We start from the raw sequence: 22,811 nt of genomic DNA, 5'->3' as shown, positions 1-22,811 counted from the left end.
AGCGGTGACAGCCCAAATTATTCACCCGGCAAAAAAGTTCCGGCTCAAATCTTGATCGCGATTTTTTTCTTCTTCTTTAAAAAACTTTTTTTTTTTAATTTTTTTTTTTGGAATAGTGACGACGGACAAAAACCTGAGGTTCCGGATTAAAACCGGCTGGTGGTAAAAAAAAAAACTGATTTCCGGCTAAAACCGGAAAAGTGGCATCCCTGACAGGAGGAAACTGGGCTAAAAACCAAGTTAATAAATAAAAATGAGTTTATTTCCATGATTTTCATAAAATGTGTGAACAATTACACAAAAATGTGTATCTATACAATTATTCCTTCTTAAAAGTTAACCCTTTGCATTTGCAAGATAATCATATAAATAAATATCAATTCAATAATAATAATAATGAATGCCTGGTTAATTTCTATGCAGCCTTACAATATTTTCATCAATTTCTTTTTTACGACTGTCTCCATGGATGAACAAAAACAAGTCCTTCAGAGCCATGAGGCTCATGGAGCAAGAATTGATCCAGGTTTCTACGCCCACAATAGCAATTGTTTGCAACCCTTGGGATAGGAAGTTAGTCCTACCAGACCCAGCTACCTAATCACTGCTGGGTGGACAAGGGGGTCAGAGAGAAGTGGTCACTAAAACGCTAATAATGGTAACAAACTCCAAGATAGGATGCACAGCATAAATTCTATAAATGTGACAAAAACATGGCATAAACTCATATTGTCTCAACTCACTAATAAACGCTAGCAAATGCTTTTAGACCTATTTTTAACATGACACTGTTAAGGCCATAATATTATAATTAGCTCATTTCTTCATTTTAGAAATCAATATTGCTCAAACTTCAAAATGACAAATTCCTTTCCAGGACAATGACTCCTTCTTGAAAAAGGCTAGATTATGTTTTAAAAAATCGATGAAACGTTACATCGCTTATGATTTTGAGAAAAAAGATGTCAATCGTTGGATATTTTTATCTTCATGTTTTTTCTTTTTTCTTCCCCGGTTTCCCTTTAATGGACTAGTGGAAGTTCTTTTGCTGTTGGAAATAAGAAGTGATTCACTAGAATTACCCTCTCTTTGTAGCTCTTCTGCAAAATGAAAATCAGAATGTTCAGGCATATCCCAAACTGCAATAGATTTGTTGCATTTGTCACAAGTAATAAAATCCTCAACATCAAATGTATCTCTTGAGTCACAGCCCCCACTTTCCAACATTAAATTATACATCTCGGAATCAAAATTTCTATGACTTGAGTTTATTTGAGTTATATCTTGGTTGTCTGATGTTGAACCTGTGTCAAAATTTGTTGAGGTTCCTGCTTCACTATTACTAGAGTGGGCAACTGGCCCCTGCTTCTTGGTTTCAATACAATCTTCCTTATGCACATTAATCACCCGATTCTCACATGAAAGATCACTTTCATCACAGTTGTCCAATACAGAATTCACTTTCAACTTTGAGTTGGGTGCTCTTTGCACTGCTTTCATTTTGGTAGCAAAAAACCCAAACACTCCCTTATCATTAAGTTTGTGATGAAATCCAGACCTTCTTTCAGCACACGATGTGTGTAAATCACCCCCGAAACCATTTAAAATGTCTTTTGTGGTTAAGTCTTTTTCACCATCATCATCAAATTTTGAAGTAACAATTCCTTGCTCTGAAACATCACTAATGCCATGAAGAGACTCAGTCTCTTGCCCATTTTGTTCCACTGCCTTCACAGGTTTGAAGAAGGAAACAATACTACTACGATGACTCTTTTTCACACCTTTACCAAAATTCTTCGACATCCCGATTTTTGGAGTTGGCGGTATTTGACTCAATTCGTTGTTGAGTCTGTCTTCCCCAAACAATACTTGAGTTGAGCATGTTGGTTCTTCAAGTTTATTTTGAGTACCAGTTAAACCCATCAAATCATAAGAAGGCTTTGAATTCTGAGAGGATTTTACAGCAGCAAACATATCAGCAATGGTCTTGTTTCCCTCACATGAAACATCTGTAAATTTACCCGCTGATACTCCAAGAAGTGTGACGCCCGGTGACCTATGATGAGATCATTGTCAAAGTACAAATTAGACTTTAAATTCGCAATTCTTCTACTTGATTTATTATAAATTCTTGATAAAAATACAAAAGACTACCTGATATCATACGATGCAGCAAACAAGTCAGGACTAGGCCTATTTGTTCAAGATTTTTGTGGGTTTCATAATAATGGAAATTAGAACAAAAATATGAATTATGACAATTTTCTGCTCTAGTGTAGCTGATGCCCGCTTCCATCCAGATTGTTATAACTGGTTTCCATGACCATGGTCCTGAGTTACATTTTATATGTATTTTATTGTACAAGTACAAACCTAGCAGGAAATTCTGGAATCACAGCATGTCATTAGTGTTATTATGGTTTGCTACCTGGGGATTGTTTTTTTTTACTTGTAAATATCCTATTGTCTATTTTGTACATTCAAGACATTGTTAATAATTTGCAAACTTTAAATAAAACTAAGAACAAAGGTATGTTTCTTCTATATCTACTTTTGTTTTTTCTTTCATTTAGGCTTTTTTCATCCTTTTTCAAGCATTTAATAATCCAGGGATGCATGAGTTTGCACTGTTGATAATTAGAGCCTTTTCATTTTGTTTTGTAAATCATTTACATAAAACAGAGAAACATTTACCATTGTGGACCAGAACCAACACAGGAATTAAATTGCTGTATTGAGCCATATGCATCAGATGCAATCCTATACCAGTCGTAACACTGTAAGGCACAAGCCCGTGTAGCTGACACAGATGATTCAACACCTTGATATGAAATATAGACTGACAGAGACTTGGCAGTTCTTTTATTCTGAAAAGATAACAGTGATTTAAGCGGAATTAAAATTTCACTTTTACAACAATAAGAAAACCCGGGTATTTGCACAGTAAATTAATAAAATCTCATCTCTCTCTCCCTCTGGGTTGTTTTCAAGCAGTCACAGACTTTGACCCTAGTCATGGTAAAAGCTGCTCATGTAGCTATATGCTGTTCTTGCACAGAGTGAACTCAGTTCCCTGACGAATGGCCGACCACCTAGCAGAGGTCATGTGTGATAAGACCATATATGGAAGTAGAGTGATGAATGAGGAATGTGACACAATTTTCCTCTCATAAACTCGTAAGTTGAATAGGATGATATTGCCAATAAGAGACCATAGAATGAAAATATCGGTAATACCCAGATGAAGTGCATAAAATGACTAATTTTCCAACATGAATACATTTTAGAATGATCTGACAATTTTAATATTGAAGCTTAGTTGATCAACCTTTCAAATGTGTGATTCTTTTTTTTTATGGGGGAGGGAGGAGAAAGGCCTTAGGTATGAACATGTGTGGCATGAAGAATGTGTGTAAAAACAACCCAATGCGATATCGGCAAAGGCATATTGCAGCATATATTACATCTCAGAATACATACCAATTCCTTATCCTTGCAGAGTCTTTCACAAACTTCCTTCGAAAGCTCTGATAGCCAAAACTTGACCTGTATTAGAAATTAGAAAATTAAAATTAACTTTAAAGCTGAAATTTGGTGTAAACATATCTTTTTCTAAATTCTGAAATATGTGGATGTTCTTTGTTGATAAATGTTACGAATATACAAAGGAAGAATAAAAAATGAGGAGTGCACACACAAAAACCCACATGCATTTCAACCATGTCTTTTAACACTCAAAATTTACAAATGTATGTTTTTTACAACACAAATCATGCCATACCTAAGAATGTCTCTATCTACATTTAATATATAATCCCACACAGATGATTAAGACAAATTAATGGACACAGGCAACAATAATATAAGCAATTAACTGAAGTTCGTTTACTGCTGAAGATAACTCAAACAGTTTGACTCTTTAAAGAAAGGGGATTTTATCAGTTTACCTTCATTGCTACCCTCAGGAGCAAATTGAACCTTTAAAGTGAATCCAGTGGACTGAAATATTTTAGTTTTGACCTACCATTCAGAGCCTCATATCCGCTTTATTTACCATAACTCATATGAGACAGGAACCACTCCTTTTTTAAAAAAATTAAATACTACTTCCCCTCAGAGTCAAGTTTGATTATTTTGATTTTTTTTTCATTTCTAGGAGTTAATTGGTGTTTGAAGATATCAGCACAAGGGAAAAGGGGTATGATTAATTCATTCAACTTTAACGCTGATTATCTTGGTAAGCACAAACCTCAATTCACTACCAACACTTCTCTATTGAAATAATGTTACAAGTCATTCTAAATAGATTCTACAGAAAGATGACACTATTTTCTTTATTAATAAACTATACTTTCTTCATTCTAAAGTGTGTCGAATTAAATCACATTTTAGATATTGTGTCAAGAGGGGAATTTTATTATGACACGCACATTCCCATTTTTTATTTTCAGTCCTTCAAGTTGTTTCAATCATGGCAATAAAGATCACATATTTACTACTCCTCTTCATACACAATCTCACTTAACATATTGCTAACATTGAACACAAATATACGATGGTTTTTATTTTAATTTATTTATAATACAAATCATATTTGCCGAGAGTGTGTTGCTGACCATAGTTACTTTTACCCCAACATTTCTGTAACTTACAGTGTAAGGTAGGTAATATGTGTGCATTATTAAATCTACTGGAATTTTTAAAAACTATTAAGTGATAATGGCATTTGGATAAAATGAAGTACAAACGTGTCGATTTTGGATAGAGCAACTGAGAATATTGTTTTAAAGTTGAAACTAGACTAACAAACTGTAGGGAGAGCAGAAAAACCAGAAGTGTTAGCTTGAGTTATGAAAAATAAAGACAATGTGGACTAGTTCAAATGCAATGAAGTGATCTCTTAAGCTCAATATTTCTAAAGGAACCATGTGCTTCAAATGTAAAATTCAGTTATCATTTTTTCATCAAATCATACCTTCTCCTTGGTGTCAAGTAGTTCCTTTCCTCTAAAACTCTTGCTACATCCAATCGATTTAGCTAGGTTTCGGGGGGATACAGGATCATTCTCAATTCCTCTACATGCATTATACAACCAACTCCTGCAAAACACACATATATTTTTTTCAGTTGTAATAAAACATAAATGTTTTTTGTTCACTTTGCTACTACAACTACTACCACTACTACTACTTCCATCAACTTAATCAGGACTTCAAAAATCTCAAGGTTTATTTTTTCTCTGATCTGACATTATATCAGATCATAAAAGGCTTGGTAACTTTTCAGAGACAAGATTTGAGAAAATTTTGAATAAATCTAGGGTTTAAATGAAGATCTGGTAATGCTGATGTCGGTAGTGGTGAAGGTAGAGGTGATGATGATGATAATGATGATGGCTAGTCTGGAATAATAAAATACAAGCAAAATCGGCGAGGGAAAAAAATGGGTAATTAGGGCAATCGGGAATGAGAACAAATATCAGGAAATTCCTGATAAAATCGAGAGAATTGGCAGTCCTGAAGGTGGAGTCAATTTGCTGGTCAAAGTGAAAAGATCTGATTTAAGTCTGTACTGTGGTTACAACAAAACAAATAATGGATGAAATTTTGACTTGACAGTAGATGCTTGATAAAATAAATATCAAAAGACAAATGATTGTTGATTTTTCCAATTTCTCCTCTGCCAAAACAAATGATTTTAACAAGTAATAAAACTGGAACAGACGGAAAGTGAAACAGAGAAAATTTAAAAAAAAACAAATGAATAAAAACACAAGATGTTGTGATTACATTGTCAAGAGTCAGATGTGAAGAAAAATTGATGTGAAAATACGAAACAATGGAGGGAGGCAAATCTATTTCTGCACATCTAGTACATAGAGTGATGTGCCGGAATATGTGCACTCGTTAAATGTATCACACTGACAAATAGAATAGGTCCATACCTACCCTAAACATTTTGGTTTTGCTGGAAACAGGCTCTATGAAAAGCAAAGCAAATGAATTGTAATGGAGAGGCACAGATATGGTGATCGAGTTGGACTGAGACTAGAATGTCTGGAATTATGTTATGAGATCATATTGATTGGAGGCATGGTTTCAAGGGAAAAGATCAGTTCCGCCTATCTATACTTTTCTCTTTCTTTGGATACTATCCAACCATTCCACAAAGATCATTACATTCAATACTTTGGGATACCAAGAAACAGAATAGATATTCCATAAAACAAGTATAGGTTGCAACAGAAATCATCCATGTGATATAATTTTAAAAAGAAATAAAAATGCACAAATAAACAAATCAAATAAAAAAGAAAGAAAGAAAACAATGAAATGACAATTCAGTAGATAAAAATTTCTCACCCAGTTTTAAAACCACATTTAGACTGTAAAGTTTGCTCTGATAAATGGACAATGTCACCCATTGTCTGCAGCTTGAGATTCTCCACAAGATAAACTCCTAGTTTACCACCTAAATGTCGTCTGAGAAGAATAGAACAGGTGACATGTTTATAACTCTTCGAATAATTCTTCGAATCCATAAAAAATGCCTTTATTTAACCACTTAGCATTATAAAATCCAGAATAGAAAAAAAATGTATCATGTCAGAGAATTAAGTTGTATTGTTGTGGTGCAAATTAAGTGTGCTCACTTGAATTGAGCTTGTCAAATGTAGAATTTTTGGTATTCAAAGAATGAATGAGGTAAGCTTTATGGTTTATTACAAATATAAATAAACCCTAAAATAGCCTTAGTTCATAATTCATTACATTTTATTTCGAGGACATCAGCTAATTCACACTTTTCCAAATAAAAATAAAATATATTGATAAAACACTTAATTACATTTTATGAATGGGAAGTGTTTCAAAAAGACTAGGGACTGACGAATGAGGCAAAATTGTTTGTTTGTTGGGTTTATTCCTTCCACAGGCCAGCTTTGCTAACATCTGGAGATAAAAAAGAGACACAAGATGTTGATATTCTGTATGCAAATAACTAATGGTCAAAAGTAAAATATGGTAGCTTTAAAGTGTAAAATCAACACGGTTATAGTGCAGCAGACAAGTGTCATTGAGTACAATCAGGTTATAAAATTAAGTCGTTCTACAAATCTCTGAAAAACAAAATAAGTAAGTCCAATCATTCACAAAGTGTTTTACATGACATTATAATTATTATTATTATTATTATTTGAAATTAGACCAGGTGCCATTTCAAGACTGCAAGAAGAGCATACTTGAGGATGCCATCAATTCAAGAAGACCTGCCTATATTCAGGACTTGATTATCCCCTACAACTACAACCCTACTCGAAATCTCAGGTCCTCAAACTTGTATCACTTTCAAATTCCTAAAATTAATCTTTAATGTTTAGCAACAGATCATTCAGTAAAGTGAGCTCCACTACTTGGAATTCACTTCCACTGTCAGTCAGACTTGAATGCAGTGTTGATAAATTCAAAAAGAACCTGAAAACTTATCTCTTTGGGAAGTATCTAAATTAGATTATGACAAGAATTGCAAAAGGTGTATGTGTAATGCGTGTATATGAGTGTTGGTGGGTACTCGTAGGTACGAAAGTGCTCGATAATGATGGTTAGAGCTAATATAGAATACAAATTGTCACTCACATTATATGGCCGAGACGTTCGTTTCTGTGGGCTTATTCCACGTCCAAGTACACATCAACACTAATCACCACTACACAACGGAAACAAGAACAAGCACCCCGTATGGAGTAAGAAATTTTTTCTTCGGACATTACGCCGACTGAGGACGTGGAATAAGCCCACAGAAACGAACGTCTCGGCCATATAATGTGAGTGACAATTTGTATTATATATATATATATATATATATTTGTGAGTGTTGGTGGGTACTTGTAGGTACGAGAGTGCTTGATAATTTAGGTTAGAGCATATAAAAATAATTAAGTTCACTCACGTATTTTTAAGCCGAAACGAACGCTTCTATGTCCTTCATTTCATCAATGCCGACTGATGAAATGAAGAACATGGAAACGTTCGTTTCGGCTTAAAAATACATGAGTGAATTTATTTATATATATGTACACAATGTATGTACATATGTATGATGTATGTGTGTATGTAAAATGTATATATGGATGTGTGTGTGTGTGCATGTGTGTGATTTGAAGCATGTGAGCATATATTCATATGTCCGAATCTGCTGCAGTATGTAATATTTTAACTGATAATCAATGGAAAGGGCTTTGAAGCTTCCGCATAAGCACTATATAAGTGTAAATTTATACAGTTTCCTCGAACACATTTAAATGTACCAAATTTTTTCCTTATTATTCTTTCTTATCTTTCCATTCCTTCCTCGAACAAATTTTCAACTCGAACACGCTTTCCCCCCGACTAATTCCACCCAGCCAACGTAAAAAAATTGATTAATTAAAGGTTTTTGTTGTTTTTTTTAAGTGCGTGCGCCCAGTGAATTTGACCACTGATGACTTACTGTGATATTGACAGTTACTTATGTTTGTATTGTTTATATCTATCTACACTGCATGTTATATGCAGTATAATATACACATCCACCCACACCCTCCATCACCGTTTCACATAAAAGATAATTCTCTGCTTATTCTTATCACTTCACCATTATTTCCAATTTCAATGCCACGTGCCATTATGTGCCAAATGTTGGTTACGGCGGTAAATGAAAGTTGTAATTCAGCAAGCCCCACCCTCCAGCACACACACATTCCCTTGTAACTTATCAATAAAGTAAATAATAATAAAGCTCCCTTTATTCATCCTCATCTGGAAGTTTGTCTAAAGGTTTATTCAAAGGGAAGACTGGAATAACCCAGGTGTCAGCCGCAGCACAGTGCTGCAAATTGAGCTAGGGAAAAGTGGCTTGCCGACAGCCACATAACACAGTGGATATTTGAACTAGGTATGAGGCAAAAACCATCTTGCTGAGCCATACTGCCCCCCCTCCCCCTTCCCCTCCCCATCAAACGTCATGGCAATGTAAGGTTTCGTCAAATGTTTTTGCAAGTCCGAAGGAATTTGAGGAAACCGTGCTGGAGTTGTATTATTATTATTATGACCAAAATCAGAAGATTGGTTTGTTTGTTTTTCTCAGACTAGCATTTATGTAAGATCAATAACACTATCATTTAAAATATTTCATGCTTGAATAATCATTTAATATTAAATTTTGATGACCTAATTAATTAATCTACATGCATCACCATGTGTCATTAATACTCAGCAGAGTCAAACCCTGCTCTTGCAATGAAGATTTAATTTTCTGATTGAATGCCTCCCAATCGAAGATGTTGATTTAAATTTATTTTTACTAAACATAATCTAAGTAAGAAATAGTGACAGTATGAATACAATCTGAGAATATTAAAAGTATATTCCATACTTTGTATATTTCTAATCAAAATGTTAATACATCATGAGAGGTTTAGTGAAAAACTGACATTTTAAAAAGTAATTGAATATTAATCATTTATGATATGGATTTTCCCAACCACAGAAGACCATTTCCAACCGAATTGCGCCCTACATTCAAATTTTGGATTAATTTTCAACTGCCACCCTGAATATATGCTAACTTTTTCTGTATATTACAATTATTGTCAAATATTTATATAAATTAAACGAGAATTTTGTTATAACCTTGTTGTGGGAAATGCCAGCACTACATGTAAATCCCAATTCATCCATGACAGCAGCTCTCATTTCTTCCACCAGAATCGCAGCTACAGCAAGGCGAAACTCACACTCCTGAATATCATCTTTATCCTGCACTCTGGACAACCACCTCTGTGTACCTTGGATAGGTTCAATTAGAGAAGTAATTAGTAATAAAAGCATTAAAAACAATTTTTTAACATAAGGATTTAATCAATTTTTCAACAAGATTGTTAGTTTTTATGCAGAAAGTAGGTCCTAAATATTTTATCTATTTGGAAGTCCCGATAATTCAATTGGCAGCGAAAAGGACCAGTATTGATCCCAGATTGACTCTCCTATTCACCCAGCTATGATTGGGTAACTGGGTCTGTTAGACCTGATGGATAGTACTTTATGCTAGACTAGAATCCAATCCAAAAGGTAGCTAGTAATTATAACTGTCCATTTAATGCACCAAGAAATATTCTAGCTCAATGGGCCTTATGGCTCTGAAGGACTGCATTTTTATCATTTATGTATTGCATACTTACCTTCAAGCTTTTCATAATTTTCCACAAAAGTATTGGGAATTTGACTTATGTCAACAATTGAACTGCCCATCTGAGCAATCCGTTCTGTGACTTCTGATGTAACATCAATGTATGCCTCGTCTACACTTGCCCTTTCCACACATGAGCAGTATTTGCCAAATACAGATATTACCTCTGCTCCGGCTTCTCTATACCTTAAATACAATATACACAGATAAACAAATCAATGTCCTCAATTGATTGACAAAGTGGAAAACATTTTAAGAATGCAAAACTGGACAATATCAAAGACAAAACTTGAATTTATTGGACAACTGTGTCATATCACAGTATATCATGTAAAGTAAAATAAACCATAATAAGTCAACAGTGAACGATTTACAATACAATCTTTGTCATTTAATGTCTTTTTAATCTGAACTCAAATTTGGAAAACATACACATTTACACTTATAGTTACAAATAGTTGATATATAACAGTCCAACCTGGAAAGTTCTGCTTTCCCTCTCACTACAGGAACTCTTGCCAAATGAATATCAGGACATTTCTGTTTTGCATCATCCCCTCGCATATTCCTGGTCACACCAAAAGCTCTTGCTTCGTAACCAACCGCTATTATTCTACAGATTAGAAAAATCATCCAATGTTTAAGTATTCATTTGGCAAATAATATATTCAGGAAGTCTAAAATATAATAGGAAGAAGAATAACAGAAATACATAAGCATTAACACATAACAAATGTATACATAAATTATAAATACATATCATGTAGAATCAACACCGATTGTCTTCTGTAATGAATATGTGATTTACACTGTATGGCATTGGAGCTGTTTCTTATTTTTTCTTTGGCTGAGCAGTCATCATTGTAATCGACTGAAAGTAAAATTTGATTCTAACATTATTCTTTGTAAAAAAAATTAAAATTGCCACTTTTTACAATTTTCCAAATGTATCATAATGATTCTATGAACAATACTATTGACCCCCCCCCCCCCCCCCCCAATAATAATAATAATAATAATAATAATAATAATAATGATGATGATAAAAAATAATTGTAATGATAATAATAATAATAATGATGATGATGATAAAAAATAATTGTAATATAATAATAATAATGAAAGTAAAATAAAATGAAAGCAATAAAAATAATAATAAATAATAATATATAATAAAAATAATAATAATATAATAATAATAATAATAATAATAAATCATCGTCAGCATCATCATCATCATAATAAATCTTTATTGTCCAAAAAATGGAAAATTTTCAGTGGCTTAATTTGCCTGCTTGTAGCGGCCAAACTATTTATTCCAGGAAAATACAAATTAGACCTGTTCATAGGATGGGTGGGGCTGTGGTTGTCATGCTAGGAAAAGTCACCAAATTTGAAATTAAAAATTGGCCGTTTTGTGAAAGAGAGACATAGGCCTGGGATGCAAAGTCACCCCAGGGACTGAATTAGGATTTAAGGGTATATTTCTGTTGTTTTCCCTAGTTGAAGCATAAAATAAGGGTAGTTTTTGTGACGAAAACAACTTAATTAAGTTTCTGTATGCTGAAAACACGTCAGAAGTGTAGAACATAATCTACCTTGTGTGATAATAGGCTTGGTTTGGCAATGGCTTTTGTAATGTGAAATATTAACGTTTTGAAAATTTAACTTAAGAACATTGAGGTTGTGAAGTCAACTTATGTGGTCTGTTCCCTTTATGGAAGTGTGTAGAAAAATTGTTGTTTTTTTGTGGGAAAATGAAAGATTTTTCTTTATAGGTAGGCCTGATTGTGGGGTTTAGAGAAATGGATTACTTTTTTAAACATGAGGTTTCTTTATAAATTTTATATAAATGATAGTGTTAATGATACCTAACTATTTATCATTAATGCTAAAAATAATACTTGTTGCATAACTTCATGAGCATTTTTTTCTCTTTTTTGGTATTCAGATATCGATTATACCAACTTTTAGTGACTTTCTGTGTTTTGAGTTGAGATCTCTGTTGTTGTCCTCTTTTAAATTTGTATATTGTTTGTTCGTTTATTGTAGTTCAAGTCTTATATGAATAAATAGATACAAATCACATCAGCATCACAACAAATCTTCGTATTTTTTTGAAAGCATAATTTGTTGTTTCTGGCATAATTTCACTTTTTAAGAAAAAAATTTGTGGCATAATTCGGGGACGAAAAATGGCATTTTCCAGGAGGGACAGCATATACAGTGAAGCACGTGTACAATGGCCTCGGATGCAACAAAAAGTTCTCCATTCTATGGCCTATATAACTCATAAATCATGCATGGCTACAACAGGGTTGCGCGTTGCAAGTTTAGTACCCAGTTGAGAAAAAATAAATTACTCAAGAAGAAAAGAGAAAAGCACACACGGCACTGATAATTTATTGGTAATGAAGATGGGGTTGAGGTGGGCGATTAGTAGCTATAGTGCAGGCTATCGACATTTCTCTGTGTACTTTGTTCAGTATACCTTGACAATGCAACAAAAGGCTAGTGAGAGGCACGTGACTGACTGATCAACAAGTTAATATACTAAGACCGATTGTGTGCATAGAGTGTGCATTTTGCTGTTTTCAGCTTGCAAAATTTGGGATTTTTTTTTGCAAAAAACCGCCATGTCAGATTTATATATCAAGAGAGATAATTCAAAAGGTGTACCTTAATTTTTTTTATTTCTTTCAATACTACCTCCCTTCAAATATCATATGTGTGGATATAACAAGAATCTGAATCTGAATGTTACTGGAAGTTGACTCAATTCTGAGTATTTGTATTCGAGGGTGGAGAGGGTTGTTGAATCTGACAGCCATAGTTGGTGTTTTGATATTCTTCATTTGAGGGTTTCTGAATCGGTTGTGTTCACACATGATTTGGGAAGAGCGTTCCATGTCTTATCACTTCTTTGTATATCAGCTTCTTCAACTCTTCTTCATGTTCCCTGTGGCTTGATATTCTATCCTTAGGTTTCCAGTCCAATACTTTCTTTGTTATAGTGGAGTCATTATTTCTAAGGGTGGGTCCAATCCACCTCCATTGTCTTCTTCCTATTTCCTCTCTCACTGGTTTCTGTTGTGTTCTTTTCCATACTTTTTCGTTCTTAATCCTGTCCACCCATTTTTTTCTGAGTAGCTTATGCATACACCTCTTTTAAGGGAGTCCATCCAAGTTATGTGATCATGTCTGTTACGCTGCTATGGAGATTGAAGTCATTGAAGACAAATCTTGCAGCATGGCGCTGGACAGCTTCAATTGCTTTTATATCTGATTGTAGGTATGGGTCCCAAACTGTACAGGAATAGTCTAAGATTGATCTTACGAGTGTTATATAGGCAGTTTCTCTTAGGTTTGCATGGCAATGTCTGGTGTTCCTTTTGATTAACTTTAGCACTCAAATATACTTTATTATTTTGTTGATGTGTGCTTGCCAATTTAGGTTTTCATGTATGATGCCTAAATATAGATTTTCTGTAACTTGTTCCAGTGTATGATTATTCAGTGTATACTTGGATCTAAGTGGTGTTTTGGTACAATTGACTACAACAGGGATTTTTTGCTAGTCCCAGTTTCATTGTATAAAATTATTACTCTTTTATCGTTGTCTCTCTACATTTTCTAACTATAAAGTAACCGATAGCCTGCCCCACAAGAACCTTTGTTCACTGGCACATAGCTAGTTTCACTAAAGGCCATCTTTTGAACCAAGAGAATGTCATGACTATTGCTCCTTATTTAATATGCTCATAATATTGATATTGCTCTTTCTTGACCAAATGTAAAACTAATAGCAACATCATAAAGAATTCATCTTCACCCAAAAAGCAATAAAGTTAAAATTGCCATTTTTGATAATTTTACCAAATGATACTGATTCTACGAACAATACAGTTCAGTACAACTTGCGTAAAATGGCCTGGTCGCAAGACTACAAAAGGAAATTTTTTAATACCCGTTCTAAGGGCCTATATTACTCATATAAATCATGCATCCCTATAACAGGGGAATGTTTCTTGGAAGACACCACAACAGAGGTGTGAGTGTGAGTTGCAGTTTAGTATGCAGTCGAGAAAGACTATGTACTCAAGAAGAAAAGAGAAAGGCACAGATGACACACATAACTCATAGGGAACAGAGATGAGGTGGGAGTGGGCGACTGCAGTTATTGTGCGAACTATTGACATTTCTCTGTGTACTTTGTTTATTCAAGACAACGCAATAAAGGCTAGTGAGAGGTGCATGACTTACCGATCAACATCAACTTAGGCCTTGTATGTTACACATACAGTGAGTGATGTGCATCTTATGACTGATTAGGTAACTATGCCCCCAATAAGCACCCCATGACTGATTAAGTAACTATGCCCAATAAGCATCTCATGACTGATTAAGTAACTATGCCCAATGAGAAGTGAGATGGTAAAGAGCTCACTATGAAGCCTGAGGCTAGAACTGTGTGTTACGTGAGTTTTGAAGGGCACTTAGTGGCTGTCAGTGGCACAATTGGAATGGGTGGAAAGCAGAGGAAAGGAGAAAGTTAGAATTAACTGTTGCACCATTGTTCCAACCCATGTGTCCTAAATTACGTGGAGGTCGGGGGGAAGGTATGGTGATTGGGGGGTGGGGGAGCGAAGGTTACAGGTAAGGATGTCACAGTTATGTCATCTGATTTATTTGCTTAGTGACGCAACTCGTTTATTTACTTTGGGAGGTAACTCAAAATGTGCTGCTTGTGGGGTTTTTTTGTTTTTAAAAATTTCCCTCAGTGTTGCTTACCTTCAAATTCTGTATGCATGGATATAAAGGGACAGCTACAATGGCGATTTTTTGCTAGTCCCACTATCCCTGTTGTATCCAAGTTCCACTGTACTATTGACCTTTCTCTCTCTCTCCCCTACTCAAACTCAATCTCCCATCCTCTCTCTCTCTCCTTATTCTACTTTTCATCTTCCTCCAAATAATTTTTGAGAAAACACAACCACGACTAACTACAATATTTCTGTCTGGGCAAAACATAACAATAAAGGGCGTGTAGCCATGCTTATTAAGTGTCCCATTTACTATAAATTATACTTCATCTACCATTGGCATAAGAGTTAAGAAGAGCTGTCTCTCTTCACTTTCTCAACACAAAGCGACTGATAGCCCCTTCCTTAAGAACCCCAGTTAAAGTTAAAAGCCACACAAAAAAAAATCAATCCCCTATTAAAATTAAGCCACCGGTTGGCTAGGCACATAGCTTCTTTTATAACAGACCATCTATTTCTTCTAAATATGTTCATAATATTGATTCTGCTCTTTAAAAATTTCCATATATATAAAGTAATAGCAATTAAACTAGCAACAGCATAAAGAACTCAACAATTATACCCAAAAGCGATTCTTTTAAAATCAAAATACGCAGAGGGCATCCGCATAGAAACGTATAGAAAGTTCTGGGCACATCTAGATTTAGATGAACCATCTATCTTCTTAGTATTAACTTTTTTTAAAGTAAAAAGTATGAGTATGAGAGTCTATTTGACTTTGACTAGATAGGATGGAGTACGACAGAGAATACAGAAAAGAAAAGTATATATGCCTGTTATTGCATGGGGTCGGGGTAGCCGGACGTGCAGTAATTTGCAGGTCTGATAACCCAAATTCTTATGGGCTTATTGTTATAATGGTAATACTCTCAGACCAACGGAAAGCAAAACATTTTCCATTACTTTAGATAGAACAACAATCAACAATAACAATGCTAGAACTAGAGTCTAAAATAAACTAAAACTAGGGAGTTTAATAGAAATTCTAAATGTAACCCACACACTTGAAACCAATGTCATATGAAAGAGCTGGCAACACAGATTACAAAACAGTTTGAATTTTGTTTCTATCTTGATTAGAAATGTAGTTATGGCAGTTCAAAGTCTGAAATTTCAGACCGATTTTTACCCCAAAATTACCATTGCAAAGTTGTGACCGAAATCGCGTGATGTTAATAAAAAAATGGTTAAAACAGTCAATATGGAGTTCTTATCATATATTGTATACCAAAATGTCCGTCTTATCGAGGACAATGCATTTACATTAATAAAGAGGAAGATAAAATTTCAAATTAACATATTATTACATAATATGACGCAAATGTTACATAATTAAAAATTCGGCTAGACGTGAGAAACAATTTGCTATATCACTTCTGGATTTATCCCCAATATCTCACGGAAACAATTTCAAATAATTCCCCTCTTTGATTTAATACATAGAGAATAAAAAAGGGTTTGAGAGTATTTAAATGAAAAGATATAAACATGATGCGTAATGACATAATGATTTTATTTTTACCTCTGGCAATTTAATTGCATTTAATAAAATGGTAGATTGAAAAAGTTCAAATAAATTGAAATGGATTCCCTATTTTAATTAGAAGGAAAGTTCTGGCTTTTACTTTTAATACTTTAAAAAATTATGCTGAACCACTTTGGGTTTATTGCTATTACTATTACATCATTTGAACTGACAATTAATATAACGTTATCCCCCCCCCCCCCCCACCCCTTCTCTCTCAATGTGTGGGGTGTCAAAATTTATAACACTTCTTACCATAATAATTATTAAGGCTAAGGCCTTTAGAATATGGATACAAATGATAACAAACATATCTAAACAAATGGGAAAGAAACTTGATGACTTGATAGCAAAATAAAATTAAATTAAAGCAATTGGTATTTTTAAAATATCGATATGATTAATATCGGATTTCACAAAGAGAAGAAGTATATGCCAACTTTTAAAACAAAAACTATAAAATGCCCATAAATAAAGTTGGAAAGTATGTATTCAAAATAAATACATAGTAAATAATAGTACTGAAAATATTATGGACTAAATTTAAAATTAAAATAGTACATAACTAAATTTAAAATATCGATATGAATATCGATATCGTCGGGCAGCTATGATGAGATGATAATGTAAACATGGCATTTCGGCGCAGAGTTAAAAAGTGTCTGCGCATAGATATAGAGCCCTGAAATTTGGCATGAATAAAGTTTAGATATTATTCTAAAAACAAGCGTTTTTATTTTAAAACACACGCGGTAAATAAAAAAATAAATGCAATTGAAAATTGCCAAATTTTAACCCCTAAATTCTGGAATTATTAATGGATTTTTACTTAATTGGCACCATTTAAAAGGAAATTGAAAGACGAAAATAATGATACCAAAATATCTGCAATATTCCTCTTTATAACGAAGTTATGCATCTTTAATTGAACCCCCCAAAACGCGAACGGCAAAGCCAGTCACAACTTTCCTATTCCTATGGGCGAGTTGGGTCACAATTTGACTGCCACTGCTCACTAAACTGCCTACTAAAACAAGCCAATTATTTATTATTGCGTTCAGCAGACCTGCAAAGACTTGTGTATTTGGTAAATAGATAATGAAATGTGTGCATTCCAGAGCGAAGAAAATCATTTGATATTAATCCAGATAAAAGTTGAAAGCGATTCAAAAAAATTAAATTTAAACGGACCCTCCTCCTTTCCAGGTATTGTATTGAACAACTGCACATGGCTTTCCTTTCAGACTTGGATCTAACTTCTGTTCCACCTGCACATAGAAACAATCCATGTCAATGAGTACAACTTCCCGTTGTGCCATGGCAATAGCTTGTTATTTGAGCATCTAAAATTCGATTTCGAATTAATAGTGTTGGTGATAATAGAGCAAAGACAAGCAGACCATTGTTTATGTTTTGATTGGTTTTATAAGTTCCGCTTTTAGATCTATTTCCGGAATCTAGCCGTGATTGGTGTCCATGAAAAGAGGAGTCGATATTCTATCAAACTCATAAACTTCAAATTTATTTGCAAAATAAGATTATAGAGAGTCAATTTATTATCATATTTTCAAGGGGAAAGATGTTGATATTAATTAAACAGTTTTCCACTTCTTTTTATTCTTGTGCACCTGACTGTATTAGTACTTTGTTCACCAACTTTACTGCTCTATTTTGATGGCGACTACAAATAGAACAGTAAAGGAAGGTGCCCCAAACGTAAACAAGGTCTAGAAGCACGTGGCAGACCACATGTTCCTGTCTTGACAGCTCACGTTCCAATGTAAATAATAGAAAAAAATAACCTTTAAAATTTGGCTGTTAGGTGGCAAAAGAAACACATATTCATAAATACTCGATCATGCATCAAATAATGTCTAGATATGGATATTTTATGGAACAAAAGGTAACATTTTCTAAAATTTATCAAAAGTTACAGTCTATCTATTTTTAGACCAGAGCAAATTACTGCGCTGGTGTGAACAAAACGAGAATTATTCGGAGCCTAATTTTCATAATAATTTAGCCTTATATTATTATTTTTGCAACTGTTAGATTTTATGTAAACATATTTTCAATACTGAAAGTGTATTGCCTACAACTCAAACTACAAAATTGGGAGACCTATATTGTGCGTAAATTATTCCGGTCCCTAACGGAAGTCACTAGCAACTTGTTATTGTTTACATATGGGGCACCTTCCTTTACTCTTCTATATATTTGTTCACGTTTTGCCCAACTTTTTACGAAATTGCTCTTCTTTGCGGAAAAGAAAATAAATGTGAAATTTCATTGACTGATGAAAACAGTGAGAAATTCAGAATGGGAAATCGAAAGTAGAGTAGCTTTTTTGTGTTTTTAAAATTTGTTTTTGCTCACTAGAATCTTTGGGAGGCCTTCAGAAAGCTCCTACATCCCCAATATTCTTGTTTTTTTTTTTTAATAATGTTTTGGGAGGGGGAAACTTAAAAAAAAAAAAAAAGTCTCTTCCCTCCTAATCCCAAACCCAGACTAGAGCTAGAGAGCTGAGCCGGTGTTACCAATACTTAGCTTCCATAACCAGGACAAATAATTCGTTTGGACAGAAAAATAAATAAAAACTTACCGCTTACCGTCAAAAGCAGTTTAGATTTGAAGATACATTTGTTTTCTATCAAAAAACATTCGGTACTAGACAATCCTTGATGAATTTCAAAAGTTGTGTTTGAAATTATATCCTAAATATTTTCATGCTAAATCGTGTGTTTTTCTCGTCTGACCCATAGGTTGGTGCCCCCTAGTGCCAGCCGCCTGCCGCGCAATAGCCGCGCAAAACAAAGGTTTTTTAAAAAGTTTATTGAGAAAAAGATACGGAAAAAAGTGTCCCTAGATAGGTATGCAATTTGGTGCATAAGTGCAGTAAAAATTGGTGCGCAAAATTAGTTCGTAGAGGATGCGAGACTGTGTGTGTGGTGTGTGTGTGTGTGAGTATGTGTGTGTGTGTGTGTCTCTTTCTTTCTTCCTTTTTTTTCGGGAGTGCCTACGTACACGGTAACGGGGCATCTAGCCTCAGGATCTATGTACACGTAAACCGGTTTACCGTTGCAACATTCTGTCAGTGATGGTCCTCGCTGTCGTGACCGCGCGCGCTCGTGTGTGTGTGTGTGTGTGTGAGTTGTTTTTTTTTAAATCAAAACAATTTTAACCATTAATGGCGAGATTCCATCTTACACTCCCCAAACTCCAGATCTTAGTCTTAATGGTATCATTAAAAGACAAGCTTTGCGATTTATAGTTTAATTGAAGCCCGAGTCGAAATATACTCTTACTACTGCTCTCTTGGTGAAAACGATTTATTCTGCATAAGCAATCTGGAGAAAAAAATCAGTGTTACTTTAAAAGGTTAAAATTTCACGAAGTACGCTCCGTGAACACCGCTGTAACAATCCTTTGATCTACGTCATCAGGCAACCCATTGTTTCTTTCATCTTTACCCATTCCCCCTTACTATCCCCCCATCCCCCCGCCCATCTCTCTCTCTCTCTCTCTCTCTCTCTCTCTCTCTCTCTCTCTCTTCTCTCTCACTCCTCTCTCTCTCTCTCTCTCTCTCTCTCTCTCTCTCTCTCTCTCTCTTGTCATAATGTTATCCCTTCCCCTTCCCATCTCAATGTAAAATGAAAACGTTCTGTTGTTTGCAGATACATGTATGATTGTTTTGTTTTCTCTCTCTCACTAGGCTAGGATTAAAAACCAAGACATCAGGTAATGGGTGTCTAATGCCAAAGTATAGATTCTCTCTTTGGCCAATTTAGTCACGCATGTGGCAGTCCAGCTATTTACTATGTTCTGCCTATACCACACAATAAGTGGGATTTTGGGGGGTGGGTACGAAAGAAATCAAGGTCATAAGTAACCGTGCACAAGAGCTGTATAGGGAATTGGTTTCTGGGGGTCTTGCAAATACCAAATATTTTATGGAAAGCTTTTTCGAACTCCAAGACGTCTGGTTTGTTTTGCTATCTTGGAACAAACGAAACAGAGATGTCTTGATGTGTGGCCTAGTTGTCTGATTTTGTGACCTGGATGTAAGGTTTTGTGACTTAGATGTATCCTTTTGTGTGTGCAAGCCATGCGGGTAAGTACGGCGATAGCTTGCCAGTTGAGGAAAAAAAAAGGAAGAAGCAGCGTATCCGCATTTGAAAAACAAGACAAAACAAAAACTGAAAAAACAAAACAACTTAACCTTTTAAAGGCGAATATCAATCTTACTTGGACCAAAAATAAAATCTTACCGTTTTCATCAAAAGACAAAAAACAAATTACAACTTAAAAACTTGAGCTTTTATATAGAGCAATATCCACCCAACGTGCTCAAAGCGCTTTTTATCAATATTCTTACTGCTCTTATGGTGGAAACGTTTGTTTTTTCTGCGTTAAAAAATAATATAAATGAAGACTATTATTTGAAAAACAAAAAAATCAGTGTCACTGGCAAAGGGTTAATTGCAGTACTCCTGCATCCAGTGAGACTCCTACGGCACTTGCTAATCATAAAAAAGGAAATAGCAGCAATCAACAATACTAAGGTGAAAAAAAAAAGGTGGGTAGGGGGGAAGAGCAAACCCAGTCGCAATGCAACCTTTTAGCGGCGAAATTCGATCTTTGACCTAACACCAAATCTTCTATCATCAAAAGACAAGTAACGGCAAAACTATTATAGACAATTGAAGTCCGAGTTGCGATAGTCTGACTACTCTCTTGGTGGAAACGCTGTATTCCCCGTTAACAATAATAAAGATAAAAGCAAACTACTATCTAAAAGCAAAAAATTAGCTTCGCTGTTAAGGGGTTAAGAACACCTGCAACTGCAACTGCCAGCATCCTTGAGATGTCTACGTCACCAAGGTCACCAATCGACACGTCTCCCTCTCGTCGGCATGCACCCCCCCCCCCCCCCCACCCCCCCTCCACTCTCACGGTGGTGGTGGCGGCGGATAAAAAAGGCCTTTTTTTCTTTTATTCAATCAACTTGACTGCTGGTGGACCCTAGGCCTCTCTACAAGTCCAAGAAATAATACTCACTTTTTCTCTTCGCCAACGAAAATATCTACCCCCTACCGGTCTAATTATTTGTAGCAGACGACAAATTTCTCAAAAAGGTCACGTGACACTGTAAAAACAACACAGGAAGTCCATGAAAGCTTATTTACGACATTTCCTTTGAACCGTGTAAACAACAAAATTTCGTTTTCATTCGACTCAACGGGTCAGATTGGCCGGTATTTTTTAACGAACTAAAGTTCTGAAAAATCAAAATGTTTCTTAGAAAGGTGAAAGATGCTAGTTTTTGAAACAGAGGTAGGTTTTTAAAAAAAATCTTTATATTTTACGTGAATGCATGCTCAAGGCGAGTTGGACGTGCAGCGGAGGTTGGTCGGCCAAAGGCCCACCTCTCTAGATATCTATTTTAATTATCTATTAATAGAAATTCTAAATGTAACTCACACACTTGAAACCAATGTCATATGAAAGAGCTGGCAACACAGATTACGAAACGGTTTGAATTTTGTTTCTATCTTGATTAGTAACGTAGTTACGGCAGTTCGATGTCTGAAATTTTAGACCGATTTTTACCCCAAAATTACCATGCCATTGCAAAATTGTGACCGAAATCGCATGATGATGTTAATAAAAAAAATAGTTAAAACAGTCAATACGGAGTTCTTATCATAAGTTGTATACCAAAATGGTCGTCTTATCTAGGACAATTCATTTACATTAATAAAGAGGAAGATAAACATTTCAAATTAACACATTATTATTATTTCATAAAATGACGCAAATGTTACATAATTAAAAGACGTAAGAAACAATTTCCTATATCACTTTTAGATTTATCTCCAATATCTCACTGAAACAATTGCAAATAATTCTCCTCTTTGATTTAATACATAGATAATAAAAAAGGATTTGAGAGTATTTAAATGAAAAGATATAAACATGTTGCGTAGACATAATGAGTTTATTTTTACCTCTGGCAATTTAATTGCATATAAATAAAATGGTAGATTGAAAAAGTTCAAATAAATTGAAATGGATTCTCTATTTTAATTAGAAGGAAAGTTCTGGCTTTTAATACTTTAAAAATTATGCTTAACCACTTTGGGTTTATTGCTATTACATCATTTGAACTGACAATTAATATGATTTTATTCCCTCCCCCCCCCCCCCCCCCCCCCCCACCCTTTTCCTCTCTCAATGTG

The 22,811-nt window shown here is 34.7% G+C and overlaps 2 protein-coding genes across 3 annotated transcripts in view; one reads left to right on the top strand and one right to left on the bottom strand.

Moving 5' to 3' along the window:
* Positions 1–240: 240 nt before the first annotated feature.
* On the bottom strand, positions 241–18,006 carry LOC144968332 (DNA polymerase eta-like). Its single transcript, XM_078906597.1, has 10 exons — positions 17,764–18,006; positions 10,703–10,837; positions 10,217–10,410; positions 9,669–9,823; positions 6,847–6,950; positions 6,363–6,482; positions 4,976–5,099; positions 3,481–3,546; positions 2,695–2,867; positions 241–2,056 (listed from the first exon to the last, which is right to left on the bottom strand). The coding sequence occupies exons 1-10, from the start codon at positions 17,889–17,891 to the stop codon at positions 943–945; spliced, it is 2,313 nt and encodes a 770-aa protein (XP_078762723.1). The 5' UTR covers positions 17,892–18,006; the 3' UTR covers positions 241–942.
* Positions 17,981–22,811, top strand: part of LOC144968312 (eIF-2-alpha kinase GCN2-like) — a 59,475-nt gene continuing 54,644 nt past the window's right edge. The window contains exon 1 of one of the 2 annotated variants that reach the window (XM_078906560.1): positions 17,981–18,060. The gene's annotated coding sequence lies outside the window, so the exon portion shown is untranslated. Of the gene's footprint in view, positions 18,061–18,797; positions 18,906–22,811 lie in introns of those variants that run through there. The other variant, XM_078906553.1, reaches the window with a different exon arrangement.

Source organism: Berghia stephanieae, chromosome 1, assembly GCF_034508935.2.
Source record: "Berghia stephanieae isolate SIO BIC M18660-M18661 chromosome 1, UCSD_Bste_1.3, whole genome shotgun sequence".
NCBI classification, from domain to species: domain Eukaryota; kingdom Metazoa; phylum Mollusca; class Gastropoda; order Nudibranchia; family Aeolidiidae; genus Berghia; species Berghia stephanieae.
The sequence above is the reverse complement of the archived record's forward strand: the minus strand, read 5'-3'. Positions and strand labels throughout refer to the sequence as shown.